Genomic DNA, 20,287 nt, shown 5'->3' with positions numbered 1-20,287 from the left:
AACCCTCATCTTGTTCAATGATTCTAACTAAAGTGCACAATAAATGCTTAATTTACAATAAGGAAAACTGAAGAGGAACACTGAGGGACATGTCTTTATGTTGTCTTACGTTTGAATAACTAACTTGGCCTGACTATTGAAGTGACTATTTTCTAATTATAAACTAAGTATTAGACTATTGATGCTGTTAAATCTATCTCAGGACATTGAAGATACTGACACACCAACAAGTAGCTTACATTGAGGACCCACTCCCTACAGTTGCCATATTAATGTCATGACTGAAAGATCAAATATTCCATTATACGCTATTTATTCACTTTATGTATGTATATTCATTTACATTGTGGCATTTTACAGCAAGACAAAAGTTTATCTAATATTTTGATTGAGTGAATTAATCAATTAAATCACCTTCACACCTCCGGAGTGATTTTTGAAATTGCTCCTCATTCTAAACCTCTTGCCATGCACAGATCATTCCAGTTTCTTGCTAGAATGAGTTTGCATATGATGTTTCAAGTTTCTTTTATATGCAAAACTCGTTCCACACTGAGGGCAGGAAAAAGGCTGCTCTCCTGTGTGAACTCTTATGTGAATCCTTAGGGCTCCTTTTAATGCAAAACTCCGATCACACTGAGGGCAGATGTAAGGCTTTTCTCCTGTGTGAGTTCTTATGTGAACCTCAAGGTGTGAATTGTGTTTACAGTCCATTCCACAGTGATTACACATGAAGCGCTTCTCTCCGGTATGAGTTATCACATGATCCTTAAGGTGATCGCTGTCTGTGAACCTCATTCCACAGTGATGACATTTAAAACTTGCGTGAATCTTCATGTGCTTATTAAGATTTGCTTTATTTCTCATATTTTTTCCACACTGATCACATGAGAATGGGTTCTCTCTGGTGTGAACTCTTATGTGAGTCTTAAGACCTCCTCTTCGTGAGAAGCTCTTCCCACACTCGTTGCAGATGAAAGTGTTTCCTCCAGTGTGAATTTTCATGTGAACGTCAAAGTACCATCTAGAAATGAAACTTTTACCACACGGTTGGCAGCTGAAAGGCTTCTCTCCATTATGAAGTTTCATGTGGATATCAAGGTCTCTTCTATGAATGAAACGTTTTCTACACTGTTTGCAAATTAAACGACGACCTCTTTTTCGTGAGAATTTTTTTCCATTCATGAAATCCTGATCTTTCTCATTCTGAATTTGCACTTCAATTTCCTTCAGTTCTTGACTCTCCTCTTTCAGCTGAATCAGGTCTAAAACAAATACAAATTAACACTATTTTAATGACACAAAGCAACATACATCAAAACCAACATTAAAGCATCCAAAACAAATAGTATCATAACCAGCAACAAGTACATTAGATCCTATACACACTAAGCTACTGAAAGAGGTGTTAAAGGTGCTCTAAGTGATGTCACGCGTTTTTAGGCCAAAACATTTTTTGTCACATACAGCAAACATCTCCTCACTATCCGCTAGCTGCCTGTCCCCTGAACACACTGTAAAAAAAAAAAAAAAACGCAGTCTCTGTAGTCGCCACAAGCTCCGAAAATGGCAATAAAAACAAACTGGTTTGTTGGTGGCCTGGACCACGAAACATAATAAACATGTTCCAGCCAATAACCGACGAGAATGATTTTAAATGCGCGTTCATGACCGTTTCAGGAAGCATGGAGGGGAGGGGGAGGGGGAGGGGGAGGAGGAGGAGGGAGGGTCTAGTTAGCCTCTGTTTTGTTTGACAACACTTCGAACATCAACAGGAAGCTACATCCACCCAGGATCACTTAGAGCACCTTTAAAAGTTTTATTCTAAATAATTACATGATGTGCAGATTAATTAAATTAAATTGCAAGTCAATCACATACCAACTTTGGTAAAGAAATTTCCATCAACAGATCATTAAGAGTCATTATATGTCATTATATGCAAGATGAGAAAAGCATTGAATAGACATTACATAAAGTAATTTTAGAAAAACATACTTTAATTCAACTTATTAAAATTTACTAAACAAAAAGAGCCCACACATTTTATTTAACCCTTATGCAGTCTTCATTTGGGCTGTACACATTAGGGATCTTTATTTATATAACTAAATTTAAAATATTTTTTATACAAAAACAGCTTTTTATGTAAAATTCACTTTATAAAAGACCCACATTTCTAACTTTCATTCATGGTGATAACACGGATAATTTGACATGGTTTAGTATAACACCATGTCCTAACTACACATGATAAAAGTTATATTTTCCATGTTAGTCTCGAGTTTTTGTCCTAAATAGCCACGACAGAGACACGTGAATATTCTATTTTAGAAACAGTTTCTATTTCTCCACAACTGGAACAGCAACACAAAGTATGGCAATGATAATATCAGGTACTGTTTATGTGCTTAATTTAATGTTAAAAGCGTCTAACATGAATATTGTGTTTCCAGCTTTTTAGCTGTAATGAAAACAACACTGTTTAATTCACCTCAGATCTTGAAAATAAATAAATGGGCAAAAGAACATTCAAGTGTATTATATGACAAAGATTGGTTCAGTCACTTCATATGTACTTTAAATAATGTTTAAATTGTATAATATGAATTTTACAAAGTACTTATTTCATTGTGTCTGCTGTGCTCTTGCCAAGAGAGCCCGCCCACACTCTCTTCTGATTGGCTGTTGTTTTTGATTGATTTTATCGTTTCTTATTGTTGCGTCTAGTGTGGACAGTCAAATTGTTTGTCGCTTGAATCTTATCGCATCTGGTTAGGACACAGTGTTAGATTTTTGCCCATCTTTTGTAAAATGCAGTTTTAAAATAAGAAAAAATTTCCACTTTTACCAGTAGATGACTGTAGAGCGCCACTATTTGCCTAGCTGAACTCAAATCAATTATAACAATAAAAGTTACTTTTTGAAAGTTTAGCATTTTTTTTGTACTGAAAAATATAAAAATCAGTTTTCAGTTAGTCCATGTTACACAATAAAAAAATTTAACTAATTTGAATTAATTTAGTTAGTTTGGTTCAAAACCAAATCAACAAATACCCCTGTAATGCCCTTCCATGCATCACAATCATTAGCAAACATTCGCTTTCATCTGCTCTGAGTTTATTTAAAGGCACAATTTGTAAGTTTTCGCCACCAGAGGTCAAATTTTTAATACAATAACAAAGGCGAAGCTATGAAGGAGAGTGGAACGATGGGAGATGTTGTTTTCACCATCCAGAGAAGTATGGAATTCACAAATCACATTCACGGAGGAGTAATGAATTATTTTTTGTATTACCTGTACGTGTGATCACACTATTTTATGTCATCGTAATGAATACGCAGCAAGTAATGTGATGTAATGCTATATTAGCCTGTTAATGATACAAGACTATTAGTCACATTATTTGGTGGGTTAATGCTGCACAGTATTACATTTTTAAAACAATCATACTCTTAGTACATTTGAACGAACCCACAGTATTTCTAACTAATGGCTGAATATTTATTTTCTGAATAAGTTTGTCGTGAAGCTCTCTCCATCTCAAAAACGCCACACCGATATTGATCCTAGTTTTTATGCAACCGAAGGAGGCGGCGGCGGGAACTGGCAAACATTTCACACTTTAATAAATATAGCTAAAAGCAGCAATAAGGGGCCAAGCTCCAAAAGGCATTGAAAATAAGAAATAATGAGAATTGGGTTGTAGCGCAGTGCGGAGCAGGAAGAGGAAAAAAAATTAAAAAAAAGACCAGAAGCTGAGATGAAACTGCTTTAATTAGGACACTCATATGACAATCTTCAAAAATATCCTTCATTTCTGTAGAGATGGACAGATTTAATAAGGATTAAAATTTCAGTTTTGAGACCAACCTGTTTGTGTTTCAGTATCTTCATGTTTCTCTTCTTCGCTCTTCTCTTTAACGAACGCCATCTTCATGTCATGTGGATCTCCAACCCAAGTTTTGTCATATTTAAGAATAACTAACAAAGAAAAATATATCAAAACTAAAACTCTTGTATGCGTAATTTCTACACTTAATTTAATAAATTCCACTTTCATTACATTCAGGGTTTAAACACTTTTAAATTGAACAACAATCCATTTGCATGACCATTTAAAATTGAGATCAAGTCTGATAAGAGTTTAATTGAAATTACTTTACTTTGAACAACAAAAAGAAAGAACGTGCAAGAAACCTTCATCCACACGACTGAATCAGAATCGATACTTTTGTTGGGTGGACCTTACAATATGAATGAAGAGTAATTTTCTTTTTGCAGTTGGATTGTTAAAGTTGTCATTACACATGTTTGTTTGTTGTTCTCGTTCATTTACAGTGTTTGTTTTGACCGTCAGAGTGAATCGAGTGATTCAAACAGTGAATCATTTTGTGAAGCAATTGGTTTTAAGTGGCATCTAATGTTACATAAATTCAGTTCAGTTTCAAAAAGCTTCATCACTTCTTGCCAGTTACTAAATTCCTATTTACGACAAACTCGTTCACGATATATGGAGAGAAATGAGACGCACCTTTGCTATCATTCATATATGGCTGCACTTTACTCATAAACAAAAACGTTAGATAGAGCATTACAAAGTTATAGTCAATAATAATACATTTACACCGCTTGCAAAAACTATAAAATATACTGCATAGTTTGCTAGTACTTTAAATGCATAAAACACAAACCTTTCTTGAGCCGAATAACATCAAATGCAACAGCTCGAAGCAGCCTTATGACGGCTGATCGCCACACCAAAATAAAAGTCCTGTTCGCGTTGCTGTCTAAAATCTCAAAAGTGCATAGAAAAATAAAAGTCAAGTCAATTTATCGTCAATAAAAGTCTTAATTGGGGCCATTGATTACTTTAAAAACTAACAAAAACACAACATTCAACTGTTATCATGTTGCAGTGTGATATTAATAATTGTGCAGCATTAGTTGTGATTATGTTTGTGTTGTTAATGTACTCTAGATGAATATGAGTTTTGGCTAGAAACATCTCAGACTCCATTTATTATATTTTTGGTGCCTGAGTCCTGCTGTGTCAAACACTTCACTAAAGCATCACTGTTATAACCCCAAGATTGATTAGGGGTGCAGGGTATAGCATTAACTTAATACTGGAAAACAAATAAATAAATATGTTTGTCCATCAATGTAAAGAAACCAGCTGCTGATCAAAGAATGGGTGCTGCTCATCATAACTGCTATTGTTATGTTGCGCTGCATATGTGTCTTTAATAGAGTTTCTCTTAAAGCTTACATATCATATAATGTCCTCCTGTTGTACCAACCCTCTGCCTCTTTTGTGTGCTGTATATTCACTGCTACAAATAACTGTAAATTAAAAGCCAGTTCTCAGGCATTTAACTCTGCACTATGAAAACAAACTGGACACTGGACTTTACATTTCACTTGTTTTCCTGCTTTCACTTTGTGATTTCCATCCTGAAGCAAAACTGAATCAAAACACAAAAGAGGTTTGATGCTGCTCAAGTGGAAACTTATATAGAATCTAGATAAATATTGGAAAAAGTTGTTGCCTTCAAGTTACAGGCCTATCTAACAGGACATAAGCTCTATGAGCCTTTCCAGTCTGGCTTTCGTCCGTTATACAGTACTAAACAGCCCTGGTTAAAGGGATAGTTCACCCAAAAATGAAAATTTGATGTTTATCTGCTTACCCCCAGCGCATCCAAGATGTAGGTGACTTTGTTTCTTCAGTAGAACACAAATGATGATTTTTAACTCCAACCGTTGCCGTCTGTCAGTCAAATAATACTAGTGGACGGGAACTTGGACTATAAGAGTAAATAAAACTTGCATAGACAAGTCCAAATTAAACCCTACGGCTCGTGACGACACATTGATGTCTTAAGACACGAAACGATCGGTTTGTGCGATAAACCGAACAGTATTTATATAATTTTTTAACTCTAATACACCACTATGTCCAACTGCGTTCAGCACTCGTTTAGTAAGGTCTGATCGCACTCTGACAGCGGCAGTGATGTCTCGCGCATTTACTTCAATGAGAGCGAGACATCACTGCTGCTGTCAGAGCGCGATCAGACCTTACTAAGCGAGTGCTGAACGCAGTTGGACATAGTGGTGTTTTAGAGGTAAAAAATTATATAAATACTGTTCGGTTTCTCGCACAAACCGATCGTTTCGTGTCCTGGGACATCAATGTGTCGCCACGAGCCGCAGAGTTTAATTTGGACTTGTCTATGCAAGTTTTATTTACTCTTATAGTAGAAGTTCCCATCCACTCAGATTATTTGACTGACAGACGGCAACGGTTGGAGTTAAAAATCATTATTTGTGTTCTACTGAAGAAACAAAGTCACCTACATCTTGGAAGCGCTGGGGGTAAGCAGATAAACATCAAATTTTAATTTTTGGGTGAACTATCCCTTGAAGGTTCTTAATGATCTCCTCCAAGCCTTTGATTCCGGTGATCCTTCTGTTAGACCTCAGCTCTGCTTTTGACACTGTTAGTCATGAGATACTCCTGTCATGGCCTTCAACAATTTGACTGGTTTTCCTCGACAAGGAGGCAACAATTTGTTATATACCAGAAGCACAAATCATCCACCAAATCCATCAGTTCTGGTGTTCCTCAAGGTTCTGTCTTGGGCCCTCTTCTTTTCACTATTTTTATGTTACCAATTGGACATATTATTAAACGCTATGGGTTTAACTTCCACTGTTATGCTGATGACATTTAGATTTATTTTAGCACACCTCCCACCTCAGTGTTTCCTCCACCTACATTAACAACCTGTATCAAGGAACTCAAGCTTTGGCTTGAGGCAAATTACCTTAAATTTAACTGGGGTAAAATGGAGGTAATACTGATGAGCTCTAATTCTGTTATATCTAAATTATCCAGTCAACTGATAGAAATGGATGATGTCTTGATAATGCCCTCTTCAACAGTTCAAAATGTTGGTGTACTGATTGATTCCACTCTTTCATTCAATGATCACATTGGTAAAGACCGTTTTTTTCCCACCTACTTAACATCTTTCGTATTAAATCCTCTCTTAGTCAGCAGGATGCTGAAACCGTAATATATGCCTTTGTCACATCTCAACTTGATTACTGTTACGCACTTCTTTATGGCCTTTTAGCTAAAAATATAGAAAAATTACAATATGTTCAAAACTCTTCAACCCGCTTGATCACTCACACTAGAAAGAATGAGCACATTACTCCAATCCTCTATTACATTCATTGACTTCTGGTTTCCCTGTGTAAAAACTTCAAGGTACTAATTCTCACTTGCAAAGCTCTCATTAACCTTGGTCCTTCATACTTATGTATGAACTTACTTGTTCTAGTGCGGGATTGTTAGTTACTCCTAAGTTTAGTCTGGTGACTATGGGAGCCAGGTCTTTCAGTGTTGTGTCTTCCTCAAGATATCCATCAAGCATCCACCCTTCTCTCCTTCAAAAACCTCTTAAAAACAAATTTTTTGTCTTGAGTATTACTCCTCAGCTCTCAGTATGTAAATTGTACCTTGTTATGGATATGTTATATTTGTTATGGATATTTATGATATGTTATGGATATTTGTGATTTGGTCTTAGGAGTAGTCAAGAGGACTTCTAAGTCACTAACTTTTCACATATTTAGGAGCTAGTTTTAATGCTGAAACACTTTGTGAAATACTCTTACAGCAAAAATGTATAAGTCCTATAATTAGGACTGACACGCCCATTATTTTTAAGAGTTTCTCCTAAATCGGCAAGTTAGGAGCTACTTTTAGCCTTAAGATGTTTTGTGAATACGGCCCCAGTTTTATTGATTGCAATAAAGACAAAGTTAATGGGAAAGTTTGAATAAGAAACAAGCACACACAACATTTTTCCAGCACTTCAAATGTTATTTTTGATGTGATGACAAAAAAAAAAAAAACATTATTTGTCCATCCATCGGAGATTGTCCCAATTTGCAAAACTGAACATTTCAAGATGTAGGAAATAAAAAGCACTTTCATTTAAAAATAAAAAACATTACCACTATAACCAGCAGCAGAGGAGCATTTATCTGCTCATATTAGACTTTGACATTTTGCTTTTGAATAAATATTCCACAGATCATTTCAGTTTCTCGTCAGAATGAGTTTGCATATGATGTTTCAAGTTTCTTTTATATGTAAAACTCATTCCACACTGAGGGCAGGTAAAAGGCTGCTCTCCTGTGTGAACTCTTATGTGAATCCTTAGGTTTCCTTTAAATGCAAAACTCCGATCACACTGAGGGCAGATGTAAGGCTTCTCTCCCGTGTGAGTTCTTATGTGAACCTGAAGGTTTGCATTGTTTTTACAGTCCATTCCACAGTGATTACACATGAAGCGCTTCTCTCCGGTATGAGTTATCACATGATCCTTAAGGTGATTGCTGTCTGTGAACCTCATCCCACAGTGATGACACATAAAACTGTTCTCTCTTGAGTGAATCTTCATGTGCTTAATAAGGTTTGCTTTATTTCTCATATTTCTTCCACACTGATCACATGTGAATGGGTTCTCTCTGGTGTGAACACTTATGTGAGTCTTAAGACCTCCTTTTCGTGAGAAGCTCTTCCCACACTCATTGCAGATGAAAGTGTTTCCTCCAGTGTGAATTTTCATATGAACGTTAAAGTTTCCTCTTTGAGTGAAACTCCTTCCACACTGTTGGCAGCTGAAAGGCTTCTCTCCATTATGAAGTTTCATGTGGACATTAAGGTTTCCTCGATGAGTAAAACTTTTACCACACTGTTGGCAAATTATATGGCATCTAGTTTTTGCCTTTTGAGCTCTTTTTTGTGAGGAAGTCTTTTTTGTCTTGGAGCAACTAAAATATTTTTTTCCATTTATGAAATCCTGATCTTTGTCATTCTGAATTTGCACTTCAATTTCCTTCAGTTCTTGACTCTCCTCTTTCAGCTGCATCAGGTCTAAAACAAAACAAATACAAGTTAACCCCATTTTAATGACACAATTAACCAACATAAAAAGCATTAAAGCATCCCAACCAGCAACAAGTACACTCGATCCTATATATACAAACATGTTTTATTCCAAATAATTACATGATATGCAGATTAATTAAATCAAATTGCAAATTAATCACATCAACTTTGGCAAAGAAGTTACACCCAAAAGATCATTAAAAGATGAGAAATGCATTGAATAGACATTACAACAAGTCTTTTTAGAAAAATACTTTAATTCAACATTCAAATTGACTTCACAAAAACAATTTTATTTAACATGACATTTTATTTAACATGAGCCTATCCAGGACTGTCCAGATTATAGGCATGTGCTGATATATGAATTAAAAAAAAAAATGAGTCGGAGTCAAATTACTCATACAAGTTCAAAGTGAGATTTCTTAGATTAGTCAAGTCCATATTAAATAATAGAAAAATTAAAAACGAATGTCAGAGCCTAGTGCTAGCACAAAGTGCTCCCATTCCCCATTCTCCACATTCATTAATTTACAGTCAGGTTTAACAGTCCTATCGAATACGTTATTAGATAAAACTGTAAAACTAAGAAAGTAAACGATATACAAAAAAGAATTATAGCGTTTGCCATGTGCTTGATGCCCAATGTCACTAGCTGAGCAGAAATACATAATAATGTTTAGCTTGGTCCCCAAATTCACATTGGACTTCTTTCTTAGTACCACTTGGGCTTTAGTCCATTTATCGCTTTTTTCCATTTTCGCGGAGTAAATTAAATATATATATAAACTGTGTTTACACAGATTTTTAAAGGTGCCCTAAAATTAAAAATTGAATTTATCTTGGCATAGTTAACAAGAGTTCAGTACATGGAAATGACATACAGTGAGTCTCAAACTCCATTGTTTCCTCCTTCTTATGTAAATCTCATTTGTTTAAAAGACCTCAGAAAAACAGGCGAATCTCAACATAACACCAACTGTGACATAACAGTCGGGATCATTAATATGTACGCCCCCGATATTTGCATATGCCAGCCCATGATCAAGGCATTAGACAAGGGCAGCCAGTATTAACGTCTGGATGTGCACAGCTGAATCATCAGACTAGGTAAGCAAGCAAGAACAATAGCGAAAAATGGCAGATGGAGCAATAATAACTGACATGATCCATGATATCATGATATTTGTAGTGATATTTGTAAATTGTCTTTCTAAATATTTCGTTAGCATGTTGCTAATGTACTGTTAAATGTGGTTAAAGTTACCATTGTTTCTTACTGTATTCACGGAGACAAGAGCCGTCGCCATTTTCATTTTTAAACACTTGCAGTCTGTATAATTTATAAACACAACTTCATTCTTTATAAATCTCTCCAACAGTGTAGCATTAGCCATTAGCCACGGAGCACCATCAAACTCATTCAGAATCAAATGTAAACATCCTAATAAATACTATACTCACATGATCCGACACATGCATGCAGCATGCATGACGAACATCTTGTAAAGATCCATTTGAGGGTTATATTAGCTGTGTGAACTTTGTAAATGCACTGTATTATCGTCAAGAGCTCGGGGGGCAGGGAGCGCACAATTTAAAGGATTTAGAAGGTCTGGACTTCATAGCAGCTTTCATTGGCCAAGGACCACCCAAGAGGCCGTATGCCAGCGATTTCAAACCACTGCAGTTAAGGAGAAAATACTCTGCAATAGTATTGACAGATGAATTTGCACATGGTTTGTCTTAAAGTATGTAAAAAATAAACACATAAACAATAAAAACTTGATTTTCACCTAATAAGAAACTGTGTATTTAATTCATACAGTGTCTATGTAGTGATTTATTTCCATGTTTATTACTTGAATGCACCTACTGTAGCTGGAAAAAAAGCACTTTATTTCATTTGTATGCATTGTATTTGTCCTATTATATGGATCTTTGTTCTTATTTGTAATAAAGTTTAAAAAAAAAAAAAAAAAGATTAAAATAAGATTTATCTACCCACCACACCTACTTTCTCCTAAAATGGTCTGTCATTCCTTTTTTCTTTTATACAGTATTTTGTTATCTTATAAGGCTAAATTTTTAAAATAAGTAAATTATTTTGGCTGTACTGCACAGTGACTTGCAAAAAACCAACATGTAAGCGAATCATAATAAAATCATATATCATGATCTGTTTTTGCCATATCGCCCACTCCATCTCCTTCCTTCGTCGCTGACCCTAAGCCATCAAGCGCAAAAAAAAGGCAAGTGTTCTAGTCATACAATACCTTTACCATGCAATGCCAAGAAAAATCCCTGACACTGACATCCTTCACTTCTGGAAGGACAGTTCTGTTATACTGCCCAACTTTTCCACAAATTTAAGGTTACAGAAACTTTTACTTTCTCTGAAGCCATCAGTCATTCTTCATGCAGTATTCAAACAGTGCGTCCCATTTTCCAGTGTTCCCATTATGCATAATCAGTCGACTCCTGGCAGTTGGGAGTCAGGAATCGAAACACGCTTATTCATATGACATTTTATTTGTAAACTAAAAAACAGTTTTTATTAGGCTCTGAATATTTTTAGCTTTTATGTGAAAAAAATAAAACAGCATTCACTGAATTTCCTTCTAAAAACAAGGATTTACTGTATAAATGAAGCTCCCACTGCCACCCACGTTTTTCAATCGTGTAAAAGTGTTTTTAATCAGTCCGTCTGGAATCAAAGCAATGATTAAACGACACAGGTTTGATACGGTGAACACTTTTCAGGATGAGAATAAAAAAAAAAAAAATCTAATAGAAATCTAATTTAAAGATAATAACTCACAGTTTACTTATTGAGAAATAAATATTTGTGTTAAATTAGTGGCTTTCATTTTCATGTGATCTCAACATGTCTGTCCACATGAGGCGACCCGCTCGGTCAAATCAATCTGCTTTAATTATGACACTCATATGACATTGTTCAAAAATATCATTAATTTCTGTAGAGATGGAGAGTTTAATAAGGATTAAATTACTAAGTTCAGTTGAGACCAACCTGTTTGTGTCTCAGTATCTTCATGTTTCACTTCTTCACTCTTCTCTTTAACGAACGCCATCTTCATGTCATGTGGATCTCCAACTCAAGTTTTTCTGTTATATTTAAGAATAATTAAAGAAAAATATCAAAACTAAAACTCTTGTATGTGCAATTTCTATGTATTGATTTGCAGATAATTTAATAAATTCCACTTTCAATACATTCAGGGTTTAGACACATTTTTTAAAAATTGACCAACTGATTTTTGCAGTTGGTTAGTTAAATTTGCCATTACACATGTTTGTGTTTGTTGTTCTCGTTCATTTACACAGTTTTGACCGTCAGAGTGAATCGAGTGATTCAAACAGTGAATCATTTTGTGAAGCAATTGGTTTTTAGTGGCATCTAATGTTACATAAATTAAGTTCAGTTTCAAAAAGCTTCATCACTTCTTGCCAGTTACTAAATTCCTATTTACGACAGTCTGATTCACGATATATGGAGAGAAATGAGACGCACCTTTGCTATCATTCATATATTACTCATAAACAAAAACCATTATTAATGTATATGTCAATAATTATGTCAATAATGCTACATTTCCACAACTTGTAACGGTATAAGTACTTTAAATGCATAAAACCAAAAACCTTTCTTCAGCCGAATCACAACAAAGGCAAGAGCGCGGTGCAGGCTTATGACATCATATCGCCACACCAAAATAAAAGTCCTGTTCGCGTTGCTGTCTAAAATCTCAAAAGTGCATAGAAAATATGTCAGAGGTACTCAGAGATTAAATAAATCCTAGTGAAATACATATTTAAATGCGTTGTTCAATGATGTGCCAATGAAAGAGTGTGTAGCTCATCCAATGCGTAGGAGATAAACAGTCACATTTGAGTGCTGACAATATTTGTCAATAAAAATTATTTTAATTACGGCCATGGATTACTTTAAAACACAAAACAAAGACAAGCACAACATTCAACAGTTAACATGTTGCAGTGTGCTGTTAATAATTATGCAGCATTATGATTATGTTTGTGTTGTTAATGTAACCACAAAAGTGAACTACAGCAGGACATCTCTATGCTAAGTACTGTAACGTTACTCGTTTGCTTAGCGGCTTGTGTAAATGACAAATTCACCTTTCATGTGGTCAGCTAAAGAAAAATGTATTTAAACACGCACAATACATAATCATATTATCTCTGGATAACTTTTGATTCACTAGACATTCATGTTGTTTACATTATATGCGCTTACTGTATGTGCTGATTACCAACAAAACAAAGACATTTGATGCAGTTTTACTTAGCGTGAAAAACTGAGTGTGTGAAACTGATGACCATTGATGTAGCTGGTAGCAGAACTAGAGACCAGAAACAATGTTGTAGTTCCTGACAACAGTTACCAAACTAATGACACCACCTTTGATGACAATTCAGCCCATTACATGATGATGGAAATCATGGAATTGACCTGTTTTTAGTGTTTGTACAAATTCTGGAAAGATGACAAGCCAAAACCATCTGGCCTTGGGGCTTTGCCATTTTTCAATGATCCGATAGCATCCAAGATCTCGTGCTTAGAAATACTACTAGATGGTGCCTCCATATCCTCCTCACTTAATCTAGGGAGATTTGCACTGTCCAAAAAATGTATTACATATTCACTTGCTGAGGAATAAAGTTGAGAATAATATTCTGGCATAAGTTTATTTATTGTCTTAGTTAGATGGTGTGTCTTGCCATTCATATCCTTTCATGAGGAGATTACATTAGCTGTTTGCCTGCCTCTAGGCATTCTGCAAGCTAATACTAAATAGATTAACAAAAAAATACACTATTTTACCAACCGCTGGTTTGCTGAGAAGATGATTTTGTTTGGGTAGGTTTCCAGCTCAACAAAACAGCATGTGGTAAGCCATCTTGTTACTACCACTCTGGCACTTGTGAGTTCAATATTTATCCACTAGGTGTCTCTATGCAGGGGCCAGAAGTGGCACTCTGGGCTTTTGAAGTTAAATTTGACAATTTTTTTTTGTTTGTTCATTTTGGGTAGCAGCAATTAACAGCGGCCAAATTTGACCCTGTGGGTTCTCCAGAAACCAGTCTTGCCAACAAAATTAATTTCAAGTCTCATTCTTTCCCAAATCCATGTATTGTATGTTTTCAATGGCAAAGTCCATGTTACTATTAAATTCCCCACATGTGCTATATATTAGCAAGCGAAGACAGTTAATGCAGGTGTTTGCAACAGGAAACCTTTGTGGAGTTTCAGACTGATGATGAAATCCAATAGATGGTGAAGGATGAAATCCAGTTGGAGGAACTTGATTGGACCCAGTGGCAAATGCTAAAATTGCACCAGGTTTCTGTGAACTCTTCTCCATAGAAGAAAGGAAAATAAAAATCTATCATGCCATTTAAATAATTTAACTCTGTGGATTAGGGTTATATCTTCTACAGTAACGAGATAGTAATTGATTAAATGTAGAATAACTTACCTCTTTTCAAAGTTTTCAGTTATCCACTGCGTTGTCAGACTTAACATTGGCATCAGGGACACATTGGAGCTCCCAATACCAGTTGTTAAACTGATCACGGTCGTATTTTCGTGACGTAATAATGTGGGCTGTTTATGTGGTTGTGCAGGTTTTGACGTAACTCCAATAGAGCTACATCAGTGAAGTATTTGAACTATAGGTAACACTTTACTTGAAGGGGTGTGCATAAGACTGACATGACACCTTCATAATCATGACATGACACATGTCATGAATATGAAGGAGGTTTTATGAATGTATATGACAACTGTCATTAAGTGTAATTCGCTCAGTTATGTCATTTTTAATGCAAAGATGACATTGTTTGAGATGTCCGAGTTATGACAACTTGACATAAACCAATACATCATAACCTGTCAGTGTCTTTGTCATGACAACTTGACATTATTTAGCTTTATGGGATAACATTACATTAAACTGTCATGAGGTTGGTTTTGACATGAGGCCATTATAATAGTGTCATAAATATGTATCTTGAGCTCGAGTACAGTGGTACAAATTGAACTTGTCATTAAAATGTCATTAAGTGACAATACTCAAATAATTTTATAACAGCGTCATGACTATTTTTCATTTCATGTTTTTTTTTTTAAGTTTCCACCAACAGAAGAGTCAGATAATAGACAATTTCAAATTTCTTAAAAAAAGATAAAATAATGGTAACACTTTATTTTAGGGTCTTTTAACTAGTTGCTTATTACTATTAGCATTCATATGGCTAAAATATTGGCTATTTATTAGTACTTATAAAGCACATATTAATGCCTTATTCTGCATGACCTTATTCTACATTCTTAATCCTACCCAATACCTAAACCTAACAATTAACTATAATAAGCAGTAAATTAAGAGTTTAATTGAGGGAAAAGTCATAGTTAATCGTTTATATATGTGTTCCCTATACTGAAGTGTTACCAAAATAATGTCATGTAATGATAACCCATAAAGCTAAGTAGTTTTTTAAGTTTGATAATTAATCTGCTATGTCATGTTTATGACAGGTTATAATGTTTTGCTAATGTCAAGTTGTCATGACAAAGACACTGACAGGTTATGATGTATTGGTTTATGTCAAGTTGTCATAACAAAGACATCTCAAACAATGTCATCTTTGCATTAAAAATGACATAATTGAGCGAATGACACTTAATGACAGTTGTCATAAACATGCATGAAACCTCCTTCATATTCATTACACGTGTCATGTCAAGATTATGAAGGTGTCATGTCAGTCTTATGCACACCCCTTCAAGTAAAGTGTTACCGAACTATATTATATCGTGGTTCAAGATGTGCAATAAGGGGTTTAAATCCAATGTCTTCTGTGACTGACAGCGACTGGTTATCAATACTTATGAATTCCATTATCTTTTGTTATAGTTTTTGCTTTCTTGCTGTCTTGTGTCTAAGGTTCGTTTTTTTTTAGCATGGCTGCAATTGATGGCTGAAAGAGAGTTTTTCGTATTTGCCATTTGGCTTGCATTGAGCACTGGCGTTTGTGCGTTGCAACTGAAGTGAACAGCTCATCCTGTCACGTAACTGTCAAAAATAAATATGCATGTGAAAATAAGCAATGAGAAAATACAGAGACATAATGAAACACAGGTGCTCCTAATGCACTTGACAGTGAGTTTGGTATAAAACATCAATTATCCATCAACTATCTCTTATGACTCATATGAAATAAAATAAAAGAAGTAAAAGAACTATTTTAACCTTAAAGAGAAATAAAATCATCTCTGATGATACCTTGGGACCTTTGGCTGTTTTACCAACTTGTTTGGTGGTGGTGTGCCTTTGTGGTGTTTGGGAGGTCTTCCTCTTCTTCCGTCTCCTTTTCAGTATGGATCAGTGCTTTGGCTACATCTAAGCTCTCATGGTCTTGAAGTGCTTCTGTGAAGTAGCCACGCTGTTACGAATGGGAGACTCAGGCAGGGGATCCAAGTGCAGCGTTTATTTACAGTGAGAATGGTCGTACAGGCAGAGTCAATCAGGAACAAACAGGAACAGCAAGGGACAGGCAGAATCGTAGTGAGGGTACAGGCAGTAGATCGAGGCAGGCAGATATCATTCACAGAACGGCAGACAAGGCAAGGGTCAGGACAGGCAGCAATGGGTCGATAACGGGTAGCAGGCAGGAACAGTAACAACAGACAGACAGGATATAAATGCTTGGAATTGCTACAATAGTAAACAAGACTTCGCGGTGAGGTGGTGTGTGTGAAAGTCCTTTATAGTCCTGGTAATGCGTGGCAGCTGGGTGTGGTGATTAGTGTAGTGATTGGTGGAGTGAGTGCAGGTGAATGGCAGAGAGGATTATGGGTAATGTAGTCCGGGAACTGACAGGAACAGACGGTGATCGTGACACACGCATTGATGACAGCAATGTCAATCATTTGATAAAATATGGTCATGTACCAGCGATGGGACTTAGCAGGGGTTCAATACAGGGCAACTAACAATAATAAGACTCACACTTTCTCTGTCTCTCCCCACAGCCCATGATCTCCAACGATACATTGCCCCTTTTAGGGTTAAGCAGGAGGTGTCAGAAAAGTTACCACAGGGATAACTGGCATGAGGCGGCAAAGTGTTCATAGCGACGTTGCTTTTTGATCCTTCGACGTTGGCTTTTTCTATCATTGTGAAGGAGAATTCACCAAGTGTTGGATTGTTCACCCAATAATAGGGAACGTGAGCTGGGTTTAAACCGTCCTGAAACAGGTTAGTTTTACCCTACTGATGTCGTGTCTTTGCAATAGTAATCCTGCCCAGCACGAAAGGAACCGCAGGTTCAGAAATTTGGTGCATGTGCTTGGCTGAGGAGCCACTAGTACGAAGCTACCATCTGCGGGATTATGACGGAAATCAGAATCCCACCTAAACGGAACGATACCGCAGCACCAGTGGGAATTTTCAGCCGATTTGCACGTCAGGACTGCTCATTAGATGTTAGGCATGCAATATGCATTGCACATGCACTAAATCTTATTGTGAGGAAGTCTTTAGATGTTGTCCAGTACAGCTTGATAGAACAACATCATGATCTTACTACTAACACCATAAACTCTAAGCGTTCTCAAAAAGTACATTCTCTGTTGTAACCCGAGCACAGGCTTCATCTTATTAACCTTAACCTGTTGAGTTCTATGAGTTATAAAAGAGAAATGCCATTTTATAATATATATAGAAGGAAATATAGAAGTATTGTTTTTGAATATTCCAGAGAGGGCATTGAAACCCCAGTTGATGAACACGGCTGATGGCTCCATCCATGTGGAGGTTAAAAATGACCTTCAGGCAAACTCACAACCTCATTCTCCAACACACGTGCATTGTACCTTACATTATTCATAAAGTACACAGAGTTAAAACTGAATGTGGACTTTATTATCAATTTATGTCTATTTATGGGGAAATACTTTGTGCATAAATAAAAATAGGCTAAAACACAACTTATTTAAAGTACAAATTAATTGGTTTGATAAGCAAAACATCTTGTATCTATGTGAAGCTTTTAATGTTTTTTATACTATATAATCTCAAACCATTTTTTTTTTTTTCATTTTTGTTTTTCCTATTTGTTGTATATGTAAGTGTTATACTGTATTTCAATATAAGTGATGATTGTCATGTTTATAATTTATAATTTGACTGGCAAAAAAGAGGTAAGAGTTTATACAGAGAAAACTGGTTAAAGGATTAGTTCACTTTAAAATGAAAATTATCCCAAGCTTTACTCACCATCAAGCCATCCTCTGTGTATATGACTTTCTTCTTTCAGATGAACACAACCAGAGTTATATTAATAAATATCCTGATGCATCCAGGCTTTATAATGGCAGTGAACGGGACCAACAAGTCTGAAGTTCAAGAAAGTGCTTCTTTTTGACATTCAGCTCATCCTCACCGATCATCTCATCTAGATTTTCCAGAGAGTTCTAGGAACTCCTCAGACACTTGCAAAACCTCCTCAAACTGCTGCAGGATCTGAAGATCTTTGAGCAGGTGTAAAAATGCTCTGTAAACATTTAGATGCCAATGTAGTTCTGCTGACTTGTTTTAGATGCATCTTTGCTTGGTGGGTGGTCTTGATACCAGATAACAGACAACGACTGGATTGTCCACATTAGGATTTGGGAAATAAAAGGTCTGAGTTCTTCTCTTTGTTTCTAAATGTTAAATAACCCAAACCCTGATTGTTCAAGGTTTACATTACAGTGGATGTGTTTTTGATTTTTCCAGCATGACATGATCTGAGCATGCCTGAGTTAAGTTGTGAGGTATGCCAAGCCACTTGGCCTGCTGGAGTGGTTGACCTAAATCAAAGTCACTTTACTTTGCTTCAATTTATGTCACATATGTCTCTTTTTTTTCTGAAATGAATGAAATCGTCAGTACCAGGACTGTCCTGCCAAACATTTTTAAGAATGTTGGATCAGCAAACTGTCCACTATTGAATTTATTTATCCTACAGTATTGTTAATCTCTTTGTATTGTGTGTTAAAAAGCTGTTTGATGCTAATGTTTTTAGTTATTGTTGTTGTAAAATGATTAGCAGTTGGCTTTTTTTTAGCTTTCAGAAAAAAACAATTAAGTGGGAAGCTGTACGATACAAGGATGCAAAACTTGTCAGCATTGTAAGTAAAAACAGAGAGAGAGCACAGCCTACTGTTTTTAATTTCATACGTCTCCTGTTATCTTTAATCTCAGACTATAAATGGTTTTTCAACAGACAAACTGCAATGGTCAAGTTTGTCCAGGACTGGTTTAAATACTATATCCATCTACTCGTCATAACAACTGTGTTTTTTCTAGGACAGTTGTTTTAGACTCATTCCACAGTAAGTCGCTTTGCAAGTTTTTGCAAATCAAGAGCTCAGGGTTCCTGAGATCATCCAGCTTCTGGACTGGCAGGACAAGGCTGACAACTACATTATGGTCCTAGAGCGTCCCGTGTCCTGTGAGGAACTGAGTTGGTTTGTCCTGTGCCAAATAGGGACCATTGAAGAGGACTTGGCACGGTTTATTATGCGGCAGGCAATATTTGCAGCTCAAACATGCTGCCAGCGTGGAGCGTTCCACCGTGATATTAAGTTCAAAAACCTCCTGATTAACCCTCAAAGTCAAATTGATCAACTTTGGATGCGGTGCAATCCTTACCAGTGCAAGTTACACATCCTTTGCTGGTATGATTTCATAAAGTTAAAAATGCGTTCCACCATTGTGAATCAATTAGCATCTAATTACTTCTTGCATGGTAATCATTTAATTCTAATCAAAATGCTATTAACAGACATCTTTTTCCTCCAGGCACAGAAGAGTACTGCCCCCCAGAGTATTGGATGAATGGCAAGTATCATGGGGAACCAGCAACAGTGTGGTCACTCAGGATACTCGTTTGTAATGTTGTGTGGGGATTTTCCAATGAGACAAGACCTGGACAAGATCAACGATAACATCTGGACCAATGATGGCTTGTCACTAGGTGAGATCTTCATTTCAGCAAAGGGCAGTTTTAATCCTGAATCTTACCATGATTTTTAAGTGGGAGGCTATATGACACGAGATGGACATTATCTGCAAGAATGAGCCCTTCATCTGTCCTCCGTTCACCCCAGATATGCTTGCTGTCTCAGTAGATGGAAATCACAAAGCATTATCTTTTTAGTGCTGATATTGATGGTAAAAGCTTGAAGTTTTACATGTCATGCAATAACAAAAAAA

The 20,287-nt window shown here is 36.1% G+C and overlaps 2 protein-coding genes and 1 pseudogene across 5 annotated transcripts; 1 reads left to right on the top strand and 2 right to left on the bottom strand.

Annotated features, from left to right (window-relative positions):
* Positions 1 to 4,829, bottom strand: LOC125245889 (gastrula zinc finger protein XlCGF8.2DB-like). Its single transcript, XM_048156710.1, has 3 exons — positions 4,696 to 4,829; positions 3,875 to 3,985; positions 1 to 1,265 (listed from the first exon to the last, which is right to left on the bottom strand). The coding sequence occupies exons 2-3, from the start codon at positions 3,939 to 3,941 to the stop codon at positions 478 to 480; spliced, it is 855 nt and encodes a 284-aa protein (XP_048012667.1). The 5' UTR covers positions 3,942 to 3,985; positions 4,696 to 4,829; the 3' UTR covers positions 1 to 477.
* Positions 4,830 to 7,778: 2,949 nt separating this feature from the next.
* LOC125245879 (gastrula zinc finger protein XlCGF8.2DB-like) lies at positions 7,779 to 12,724 on the bottom strand. 4 transcript variants are annotated; one of them, XM_048156694.1, is made up of 4 exons: positions 12,642 to 12,724; positions 12,010 to 12,104; positions 10,440 to 10,659; positions 7,779 to 8,960 (listed from the first exon to the last, which is right to left on the bottom strand). In XM_048156694.1, exons 3-4 carry the CDS (start codon positions 10,462 to 10,464, stop codon positions 8,116 to 8,118), a joined length of 870 nt encoding a protein of 289 aa, XP_048012651.1. In that variant the 5' UTR covers positions 10,465 to 10,659; positions 12,010 to 12,104; positions 12,642 to 12,724; the 3' UTR covers positions 7,779 to 8,115. The 4 variants fall into 4 exon arrangements, with proteins under 4 accessions (XP_048012651.1, XP_048012652.1, XP_048012650.1 ...); XM_048156695.1 differs by having other exon boundaries at positions 12,511 to 12,649; XM_048156693.1 differs by lacking the exon at positions 10,440 to 10,659 and having other exon boundaries at positions 7,782 to 8,960; positions 12,511 to 12,649.
* Positions 12,725 to 17,418: 4,694 nt separating this feature from the next.
* LOC125244507 lies at positions 17,419 to 20,228 on the top strand (annotated as a pseudogene).
* Positions 20,229 to 20,287: the final 59 nt, after the last annotated feature.

This window comes from Megalobrama amblycephala, linkage group LG14 (genome assembly GCF_018812025.1).
Source record: "Megalobrama amblycephala isolate DHTTF-2021 linkage group LG14, ASM1881202v1, whole genome shotgun sequence".
Taxonomy (NCBI): Eukaryota; Metazoa; Chordata; class Actinopteri; order Cypriniformes; family Xenocyprididae; genus Megalobrama; species Megalobrama amblycephala.
Note: the sequence above shows the minus strand (reverse complement) of the source record. Positions and strands in the feature narration are given on the sequence as shown.